We start from the raw sequence: 11,686 nt of genomic DNA, 5'->3' as shown, positions 1-11,686 counted from the left end.
TAAAACCAAGTACCAAAGTAAACTGCAATTAGAACCAGACCTTTGAATCTCTGTAACACTGTGTTAAACCAAGATTTCCAAAAAACAATGAAGCATATTCCACAGCATTTTACTAATTTTTAGTGAGATCAAAAGGGTACTTTGTACCACTAATAAACTTTTTTGTTTAATCTCTCCTCTTTTTTTATTTTTAATAATGTACTCTATTAGTACAGTAGTACATCTATGTGATTTATAAATGGGTGTCTGGGTGCATGCTCCAAATATTCTTTGCGTCTAGCTCTGGGTTTCCCAGCACAAGCCATTGACCTGTTAGTCAACAAGTCAATTGGTCCAGAGGAGGGCCACAAAACTCAGGGGGCTGGAACACCTCTTCCATGAAGAAAGGTTGAGAGAGTTGGGGTTGTTCAGCCTGGAGAGGCTCTGGAGAGACCCCTTCAGTATACAAAGGGGGCTTATAAGACAAAGGAAGATGTTTTATCAGGGTCTGTAGTAACAGGACAAGGGGAAACAGTTTTATACTGAGAAGTGTAAATTTAGATTAGACACAAGGAAGAAATTTTTTATGATGATGGTGGTGAGACACTGGAACAGGCTGCCCAGAGAAGCTGTGGCTGCCCCCTTCCTGAAAGTGTTGAAAGCCAGTTCGGATAGAGCTTTGAGCAACCTAATGTAGGGGAAGGTGTCTCTTAAAGGATCCTTAAAGGTCCCTTCCAATTCTAACTATTCTATGATTCTGAGATTCTACTTTAAAAACTCAAAATTTGATCCATTGCTGGAACAGTATTAGCAGTAATAAATTTGACACTTGCTACTTTTAACACTAACATACTGTATGATCTCTTAAGTTCCATATCAAGTTTAAAACATTCTACACTGGGATCATGCAAAATCAACCTGACTGCCATCTAACCTGCAGCAAAAATAAAATACTGTCCCAATCGAATGTCGGGGGAGGTTTCAATATGATCCCAAGAGCGAGATTAAGACATAAACGAGGTCAAATGCCGTACACCCAAAACAGCTTTTTATTATTAAAACTGAAGAGGTGTAGTAATAGGACAGAATGGAAGGTGAAAATCAAGCAAGCATCTGGTATAGAATTGCAAGAATGGTCACCACCACGGATCCAGCAGCATCCCGTTGGTCCTCAATCTTCAGTTCTTCAGTGGTGGGTGCACACGGATCTAGCTTCCATGGCAGTGCACACAGAGCAAAATTTTCTGTTGCCTTTTAAGTTCATCGTTATGAGCTGATTATCATATCTGCAAACCTGCAGTTTTTCCACTCTTCCTACAGGTTTTTTGCTGACTTCATGCTTCTTGAGCAATAATCCAGCTTCTAAGGCAGAAACACTCACCTCTTGTCAGTTCATTATCAATGCATGCACGGTGTCTGGACTACACAACAGAGCCACAAATGGCTACACAATGGAGCCAGAGATAAACACTTGGTTTTGCTCAGTCCATGTCTGCCCCTTTGAGGCTTATGTAAAAAGTTTAACAGTGCATCTGTAAGGGAGTGGGGGTGTATCCTTCAATACACTCCTCCTTCCTTGGGTGACATTCCTTAGATTAATCCAAAGGCTGCAGCTTCTTCTTGAGGTTTGCACAGACACAAGCAAGCTTTGAGACAGTCACCTACATTTCAATCTCTCACAAATATCCAGCACAAAAGCCCAGGCCTGCATTCTAAGTAATTTAAAGAAACACTTAAGCTTCATCAGAAAAAGCATCTTAATTCTGTAGTACTGTTCAGACCATCAATGTCTTTTTTCTGGGTTGGGTTTTTTGGGTTTTGTTTTTTTTTTTTTAAAAAAAAACTGACTCCTTTCCACTTCTCTATCCCAGTGGGCACCTGAAATGCTGGGGTTTCAACCCCAAGCCCCAAATTAAGGTTGACATATGGGTGATTCCCACAGCCCTTCACAAAGTGGGGGTGAGTTTGCCTTTAGGCTTCCCTCCAGGGTGCGGCCGGACTTGCAGGGAGAGCCATTGGGTAAATGAGCCCCAGGTGTCTGCATTAAGTAAATAAGGGTCAGGTGTCCCACTTAGGGGTAAAAGCTGGGACCCCTTGCAGAAAGGGCAGTGTCTGTCTGTCTGTCTGTGAGGTGGATGCACTTTGCAGAGTTTGCTGTTGGGGAAGGACCTCCTGCCTCCCTGGGACTGGGCTCCAGTCAGGTCTGGCTTTTGTAAATGTGGGCTGTGTAGAGATTCAGTATGTGGCTTCCTTGGTCTTATGTGTTTGGCTTGTTGACTCGGTTGTCTCCTGTCCCTTCTATGGGAGACTGCATTTCACCATTTATTCCACCTGTTGTTTGTTGTGTGGTGTTGTTGTTGGGGTCAGTGGGATTGATATCTGTAAGGGAAAGGATGTTGGTTTTGCATATTCAGCCTGAGGGGAAGGGCAGGAGAGATTCACCAAAGCAATTAACGAGAACAATTCATTGTAAGAGCAAAGCATGGAAATTCCTGGCCTGGGGTGAGAAGACAGGTAGCCCTTTTGTCAACTGTAATGACCAGTACATAGACATGGCTTTAGATGGGTGCAGATACCAAGAGACTTGGGGAACCTGAATTTCAAATTTTTCTGTCTTAATACGCTTGCATGATGAGCTCCTGCATATTAACTTCTCTGCCCTGGAGTGAAAGCCAAGGTTCATTTCCATGAACATGTGATGTATGTTCACATACATGAAGGGGTGTATTGGTAGGTGGTTTGGGAAGTCTGTACACCCTGTAGTACTGAGCCAATGAGCAATCAGGAGAGGGAACTTGCTGTTGGGAGAAAGGGATATAAACCACTGCACAATGGCTGTTAGGGGTGTCCACCTGGTGGGGTGCCTGGTCTTGCAAGAATGTAATAGAGTGCTTCACACGGCATCCTGTCTGAGCCATTGATAATTGGTAACTGAGTGTTACAATGTTGCTTATGTATAATCTGACTTGTTTGTACCCCCAGCACTCACCCATGTACTGACCCTTTTGTATCAAATACACTTTGGTTATTGGTTCATCTTTATGCTAGGCCTAGTAATTGGCAAAACCACACTTTGTCAGACACAAAAGGGACTTCTGAGCAAAGCATGCTTTTCACCATGCTTGACAACACAAACAGAACAGTACAGTAGGAACTCAAGTACTGTAATCCAGCACTAGGATTAAACCCCTTCTGTTCTTGAAGCAGGAGAGACACAGCAGTGAACTTGGAAGAACACACACTTACACAGGAAACCTAAAAAGCTCAAGATACAGATTTATTATGCATTAGAAATCTTATTAACTTAAAAACCAAACCGCATAGTACAAAAGGTTTGTAATCTCTGCTCAATGTGGAACAAGTTTCAAAATATATATTTTTTAAAATTTGTTCAGTCAATACACCATTCTTTTAAAAAACTGTATTATCTGTCAGTACTCTCATTACATTTATAAATACATGATTTACACAGCACCCCATCTGGAAAAATTAAAACTCCTTACAAATATCTACACATATTGCATACATATAAAAAATTCATAGGAGTACTTCACTAAAGTTGAGTTTAATGGTCGATTTACACTGCAGCAAAATACACATAAATCTGTGTATTTTTCATAAAATGTCTCTAAAAACTAATACATTCATAGCCATAATTCCTTTAAAGCATCTTTTAGAAAGGAAATTTGATATATCCATGAGACTCAGCAGGTAAGAGTGACATGAAGGCGAAATATGATTAATAACTGAACACTAAATAGCAGTTAAGGCAGGGGTGAAAATAATTAATAGGAAAAATTATTTCATATGGCAGATAAAGTGACAAAATGCAATAAATACATGTATTTCTTGATGTAAACTACTCTGGCACCCACTGTTTTTCCTGCCTCAAGAAGTCAGGAGCATCCATATTTCTGATGTTGCTCATTTTATAATTAAAATTTTATATTTTATCAGCAAAACATTAATATGACCAGTGCTCTCAGGTGCCATTTGGATTTGCTGTAACTGCTCAGAACTGACTGTTCCAGAACATGGATTTCAGACTTCAGTATGACCTTCATTTATGGGTAATGACTGTCACATGTGATCCTACACCTGAGAAGTCATCTCAACTTCATCATTGCTTTCTGGTAACTACTGGACTTCTTGTTACTAAATAGTAGTTGAGAATGTGTCTTCAGAAAATTTTATTACTTTTATTGATAACCACTATTTCATATACCAGAACCATATAGCTCAGTCTCTCTCACATCATGAGGCCTACATGTGGCAGACATGCAGACAAAAGGCACAAGAAACAAAAAGCAACCTCTAACAGTCTTGACAGCAAATGTTCTGCTTCAAATCTGATTATTTTGCATACAACTTTGGGAAATGAACATGAACATTCAAACTTTTTTAAAAAATCCATTATGTCTGTATATTCAGGTTTCTACTCAACACCAGGATTTGAAGTAGCATTTGCAGTCCAGTATTGAGTAGAATCACACCTAGTTGTGGCCTGCCATACTAAGTAAACCCTTCTGCAAGTGTGGTATCACCCTGAAGTATTGTACAGCACGTAACCTTCCCTGCACACAGCTACCTTCCTTTTAGAGGCCAGATACTCTGTATGTCACATCAAGTTTCCAGAGCCACCGTTCAGTGCATGAATTTGTTCCACAGTCTCCTCAGAAGTTAGCCTTCATACTCTGCTATCTTGCAGCAATGGTTCAGTGTCCTCTTCACTGCTTCCATCTAGGCTGTTACTCAGAGTACTGCTGATGCTGTTGCTCTGTTTTCTGGTACTGCTGGCTTTGCTGTGCTCAGGAATCAATAACGCAACTAGAAAAGCCAGAAGAACAATGCATGCTCCAACCAGGAAGGGTGGACCAGGAATGATTGCTCTCTGCAGGGAAACAAGCATATCAAAGATTTAATGAAGTTTTAGACATTGAGCTCTGTATTAACAACTATACCATTAAGGCAGGAGGTAACGGGAGATGCAGACACTATAACGCAAACAAGTTATATGCACTGAAACATGAATTTTCTGCATCTACAATCCCTAAGAATTCCTCCCTCGATCTGCACACTCATCTAAAAAAACAAAAACACACACAAAATTATCAACTGACAACAGGATTACCTAGCAGATGAAACAGACACTGACTGATGCTTCTTCGTAATTTCTTTTTCTTTAGGCAACATACCTGTTAAAATCAGTAAGACTTCTCTGAAAATTAATAGGGTAAGTTTTCAACAACCAGAAGTACAAATGCTCAATAAAATTACTTTAACTTCTCTTTTCTTACTTAGTTCCATGGTTGACATACTTTAGCATCAAGTTAGCTCCAGACAAACATCCCCAAAAAACAATTACATGCATGAAGAAAGTAATAGCAGGCTATGCAATACATACTGTCCTCACTGAAGAGACAGGTTGTTGGCATGTATGATAACTTCATATTTGGAGTTATGCTCTCTTGCTTCTAAGCAGTATATTTTAAAATTTAAAATATATCTTACCCATACATAACCACAATAAAAAACAAGCACCAGAAATGTTATAAAACCAATTTTAAACCATCTAAATTTAATAACAAGGCTCTACAAGCAAAAGTATCAGCAAACCAGCAATTTTCTTGTTTTTTAATCTTAAACAATTTTTCTGTATTTTTGCCAACTAAATAAATATCAGAAGATTAAATCTGTCAATCCAGTGTACCTTTTTTCCCACCTAATACAATGAAGGAAGTTATTCTGGTATGAAATGGGAAAGTAGCTGAAAATAAGCATACAGTAACAGGGTATTTCCCTTGCTTCAACTCCTGTAACAAGCAGAGGCCTAATATTTCAGCTGACAGTCACTAAATTTAAAGTATGTAATCATATGAACAGAATTTACATTAACAATATAATTTAAATCTTCAAGTGGTGCTAAGCCCACAAGTACATAAAGAATGTAATAAACTCCCATAAATTAATATCTTAATTTGCAGTATAATGGTTGATTTATCTGAGCAGCTTTTGAATATTTCACTACTGCGGTTTCACTGAAGGGAATAAGAAGCTTTGAAAAGCAGTTCTTGTTCACTGCATTACCAAGTGTTATTATTACTCTCCAAACACAACCTCTGACTACAGTGTCTGCTGTAAGCGCTCCTTGTAGACAATTATAATGATGCAACCTCACCCTCTTCATTAGGCTCTCCAGTTTTGAAAATATTTATTTAAATGGGAATTAAGACAGATATGCTTAACTTTTACTACTAATGCTCTGCAGAGCAGATAGACAATCTTTCTTGAATAGGTGCATCAGATCTTTTCTTTGACAGAATAGAATTACAAGTGTAACCTGTGGTAACTTCTGTGAGAATTAGAAACCAGCAACATTCAGTAAAATCCTATTCTTAAATCCTCTACAGTAACAGAAATGAATAATTAAAGTTAAAAAAAGAAAATAATTAAGTTCAAGGAGTAGACTTTCCTGTCACTACTGTTTGAATACGAAGATATATAAAACCATTATACCTATTTTGGTATAATGGTTTTAGCACTCTATTCCATCAGAGCACAGAAGATTTTATATCTGAAAGTTGCAATACTAATAATTTAGATTTTAAAGTTTTTATCAGATATATTTCCTGTAGTTGCAGTAACACCCAGTATTACAGTAGTAGAACAAAGGAAGAACTGGTTTTAATTCACCTCAACAGCACATTGGGTTTGACAAGGTTCAGCACAGTAACAGCACATTCTCAATTGATTTTCATAGGCTCACAGCTTTTGGCAAGCAAGTGTAGAATACAAACTTAAGCATCAAAAAAACCCTAACAATGCTTGTCACAGACTAACTGTATCAGTTAACTGCAGTTCCACAGACATTCAGTAATTTTTTATAACAAGGTACTTGACCATTAAAACACTTCTCAGTGAACATTTATTAGCATTTAATAAAATCAAAAGAACATTTTTTCAAACTACGCATATCTGTAAAGCAACTCCCTAGTTAACTATTTCAAGTATGGAACAAAATCAAGGTAGCTTGCATTTGGGCCTTGCAAATCCAAGGTACTAGTACTAGTGTTGTAAAACATGATTTTAATACATTTGCTAATTGCCTTGCCTAATCTTGGTGCATTCCCTAGTTTTTACTTCCACTCCTTTTACTTAGTTCAATTTTTAAAGCTATATAATATTTAAATTGTGCAGTTTCTTCCCACTGTTCGATTAGACTTGAACATAAGTAGTAGGAAAAAAAATGTATTGTTGTTTTCCTGTATTATAGTTTTACATGTTAGGTGCCTGGTAACTGGTAACAGGGAGAAATGTAATTAGAGACATTTAACAAAGCTTATGAGTACATACATAATTAAATATAAGAGCTGTCCCACTGAAATTAGAATAAAAAGCAATCTTAGTTATGCAAATACTTACTGATTTTGCTGTACTGCTAACTAAAAAAATGACTACTTATTAAGTAGGTTTTCAGGAAAACAAGGACAGTTCAGTTTACACTTACAGCTTAGAAAAATCATTATTTTATAAGAAAGCTCATACATTAGACTTCAGTGCAGGAATTTTCTTCTACCAAAAGCTACAGAAAATTCCACAGCAGAACTTTTGACTAGTTTATAACTTACTGGAACAGTTAGTTCTCCACTGTAATACATCTGGACTAGTTCAATAAAAAAAACACATGGATATTCTTAAAGTAACAGAACATACTGAAATTTCATTGTACATACAGAAATTTGTATATCAAAAAGCCAACACGCTTCCTGCCCCCAAGAAAAGTTTATTTGATTTGATGTTTTAAAATACAGAGTTCAAGAGTGAAATTTTAACCAGTGGAAGCATGACAAAGCTCTTGAAAACCTGAAATCATGATTATGAAGGTTTTTGCATACTTTACTACAGTTTCCACTGGTACAACAAAAAACTTGTCTTTGCCTCCTTACTCCAAAACTACTCAGTTCACTTGAGAAAAATATGGAGCACACCAACATACCACAGTTGAGCAGTATGTTCAAGCACTAGCTACAGTTATACCTGGAAAGATGCACAGATTGGGGGATGAACAACAAATAGTTGCTTCCACAGTAACAGCTGCCAGTTGTTCACATATTCAGCTAGTCTGTTTTCTGTCTTAATCAGCTTAATGACAAACTAAAAGATCATCACCATACTACTTAGTATTTTGAAAAAGCAATGAAATTGTAGCTGAAGAGGTCAGAGCAATCAAGAAAAAAAAAAAAGAGGGGGGGGGAAGATATAGTCCATAAGACTCTCCAAACTCTGGTAAGCATATATTTGGTATTTTGGAAGCCAAATAGGAGAGAACAAAGCAGACAAAAATGCAGAGCTGAAACAAAGATGGAAGGGATAAAAGAAAAGACTTAAGGGAGTTCCAAAGAATTATTGTGTAGCACTGACTTCTCCCCTCCCCACCAAGTTTCATACAGGTGAGGAAAGGTGATGAACAGTATTGTTACTGACACTGAAAATATCTATGTCCACTGTATACTGAATTACTGTATACATGAATAATTAACCTAATGCTGTGAGGTAAAAAGATAAACTTGTTACAGTTTACTGAGTTACCAAAAATGACTTTCCTATTGTCAAAATTTAATATTTCGCTGTAATTAAGGATGACAGCTGTTTAGAGTAATTTACATCAAAAGAAGTTAACTGGTTCCATTAGAACACTGAAACCAAAGCTACTACTACTGTAAATCTAAATAATTACTATAAAATTTAAATGATAATACCTTAATTAATAGTTCAATAAACCTGACAAGTGCCCATCAACTAGTTTAACAATTAGATATATGAAAATTTTAAATCAACTAAAAATGACAGATTTTTATCTTTATGAGTTCTGCACTGCAAACCACATTAAATTTTAAACTTACCTCATCACTGAGATCTTGCATTGCTTTTTTTCCAGAAGTCTGATCAGGTGGCAATTCATTGAGCTCCACATGAAACAGAAAGAAAATAAAGCCATAGAGTGCTGGTCCCAGGCCATTGCACAGACCTCTTACTCCAGTTATTATTCCTTGGACAACACCTAATAAAGAAAAAAAAAAAAAAAAAAGGGTTTTTTTAAATCAAGAATTAAACAGAGCCAACAGCTCTGACTGTATTCTAATGACTGTTTCAAAATAGCACACTGCATATTTATTTCTACATACTAAGATCTTAAGAAATATATTGAAGACAACTTTACTGGATTAAAATAATCCTCTGCACAAACATAGTTCTGTGACTGTACTGGCATACTGCTGGAAGCGGTATGAGTTTTCAGTATGTGTGAATAAATTTATGTGCAAGTCTAATTTTCTGTATTAGAGTTCTTCCACCCTCACCCAAAGCCTGCAACGAAGAAAACAGAGGTTAACTGTGGTACCCGTTCAATTTATTTTCAAGTGAAATTTAGAGTAATGTATCTTTATGTTAAGAGTTGTTACTGCAAAATATGCACAAACTGTAACAGCTTTCTTTCCCTCACTAGTCTAAAACGAGGATTTATTTAAGTACCAAGTAACTTATTCAGGGCAGTAAATTCAGCAGTAGTGCAGTAAATGCACACCACCAGACTGTTTACCGTTTTAGATTAGATTATTTTTAAAGCTTGATTAATCAAAATTCTATGTGTGTATTTCTGTTCCAACTTCATTAAGTGACTGTGACAACAGTGTAAAAAGTTTTTTGATGATCCTACAGATTAAGATTCTACAGAATGCTAGTTTTACAATATTAGTAGTTGACATATCCCCTTCCTTCTTAAGGCAGTAACTTGTAAAATGGAGGGAAAGAAAACATGCCAAAAAAAGTTGTCCACGTTTTTTTTTCTTCATAGGCTGACATGTAAGCTTAAAGTATTTGTGCCACTAGGTGGCAAAACTTCACTCTAGAAACTATTGTATGCCTGAGCTATTAATAGTAGTTTCCTCTATGTAAAATGAAAGATCAAGGACTTCTGCCAACTTAACTATTCAATTCATTATATAAATAGAAACCAAGTATTTTAAAACTCTTAAATGTCTCTATTAGAAACAAAAATGTGGGAGAGGAGAATAGTAAGAAGAGCCATGTAAAATACTGTCTTACACAACCTTCAAATTCAATAAAAATCTTGCTTCTAGAACTGCACCTCCTTTATATTTCCCCCTATTAACTGCACTTAACTTCAAGTTGTACAATGTTAAAGCAAGACTAATACTTAGGATTTATATGTGCAGGATTTTTAAAAGAGAATGATAAATTCAGTTATTATACACCAGTGTTACACTTCGTGATGACTCCCTCACTATATTTTAAACAGTTATTTCTGATTGTTCCTTCCCCTTTACTTCAAAACCAGCAAATTCTTCTGTCTTCTCATAACTATTTACTCAAGCTTTCTTTTCTATTTCTTGAAAATCTGAAGTATTATAGTAAATAGGGCCAACTTTTCCACACAGAATAGAGCTTCTTCTACCTTCTTGTAGAGGTTTATTTTAATCTGGTAAAATGTGGGTTTAGTTTCCATCAAAAAGATGGTATTATTACATTAATCCTCACTGTCTACTTAAGAGAACATTACTTTTATTGAAAGACGAAGGAAAAAACATGAAAGTTACAACTGGTTTTGTTGCTTTTGTAGTACTTTTACAGGAAGCTAGAAGAGAAGTAATGGTCAGACAGAAACTGTATTTTGCAATGCAACTTTTACAAATTGGTGTACCTCCTTCCACTGTACACAGATTGGCAGACTTCCACAGCTGCTACCAAAGAATCTCATTACTCATCAACATACTTGAAAAGTACACTTAGATTAAGTTCTGCTTTCTAAACAGTCACCACCCAAGAAAGCAGTCTGATGCTGAAATAAAAATTCATTCAATACTCACCTTGTTGATCTGACTCTGCATTTTGTGAAACCAGAGCACTGATTGCTGGGAACGTAATGCTTGACATTGCTGCTACAGCTCCTGCTGCCCACATCATCCTATGTTAAATACATAATTTGAATTAAAAATGAGACTGTCCACATAATTACATCCCATCCCCCCCAAATGGCCACAAGGCTTAATGTCCTTCCAAAAGTACTGTTACTAAAATACCAAGTCAGGGCCTTCTTTCTGCTCCCCTCCCACAAATTACCCTGAACTTGTTGGAACACTAGATAGTTCTAAACTAGTTATTACAGCAGAAGAAAAGAGGGGAGAGGGACTGAAGTGATGCACAGGCCTTCCCTCTCCAAAGTCTATGCAAAGGAACAATTTCACAGGGTGTCCCAGCAGGGAAGTTCTCAAACTTGTATAACTCACTAGGAAGTGCTCTGATAAAGAAGCATTCACTACTCTCAGTATGACAAACTTTGTAAAATAAAAGCTGTTCCAGTTTTAGTTCACTTACAGTATTCCAACATAAAGCAGCTCTATACAGTTTGCAAGACCAAATATAGTAAGAGAATGACATGTTAGAAAAAAAGATAGAGATCTAATAACTGATTGATAGAATGGATCTAGTGGAATTACTGGAGAGAACATACTACTTACTAGCTTGTGAGTTTAAGAAAAAGTTTTAAACACATTTGTAGACATAAAGCTCAGCGGACCAAAATGGTGCAAAGACTTCTTTTTCAAAAGGGCTGTTAGTCTGTAACACACTATACACCTGGAAAAATCTATCATTCCTACATGTGCAAAATACAGATCAAACTTTGGCA

At 36.7% G+C, this 11,686-nt stretch overlaps 1 protein-coding gene across 1 annotated transcript in view; it reads right to left on the bottom strand.

Moving 5' to 3' along the window:
• Nucleotides 1-1,819: 1,819 nt before the first annotated feature.
• MFSD14B (major facilitator superfamily domain containing 14B) overlaps nucleotides 1,820-11,686 on the bottom strand; it is a 33,777-nt gene continuing 23,910 nt past the window's right edge. The window contains exons 10-13 of the mRNA XM_026866299.1: nucleotides 10,866-10,963; nucleotides 8,883-9,040; nucleotides 3,052-4,870; nucleotides 1,820-1,857 (exon numbers count right to left, since the gene is read on the bottom strand). Coding sequence (XP_026722100.1) covers nucleotides 4,667-4,870; nucleotides 8,883-9,040; nucleotides 10,866-10,963 — 460 coding nt within the window. The 3' untranslated portion in view covers nucleotides 1,820-1,857; nucleotides 3,052-4,666. The remainder of the gene's footprint in view (nucleotides 1,858-3,051; nucleotides 4,871-8,882; nucleotides 9,041-10,865; nucleotides 10,964-11,686) is intronic.

The sequence above is a fragment of the Athene cunicularia genome (genome assembly GCF_003259725.1).
Source record: "Athene cunicularia isolate RWA chromosome Z unlocalized genomic scaffold, athCun1 chrZ_part2, whole genome shotgun sequence".
NCBI lineage: Eukaryota > Metazoa > Chordata > Aves > Strigiformes > Strigidae > Athene > Athene cunicularia.
The sequence above is the reverse complement of the archived record's forward strand: the minus strand, read 5'-3'. Positions and strand labels throughout refer to the sequence as shown.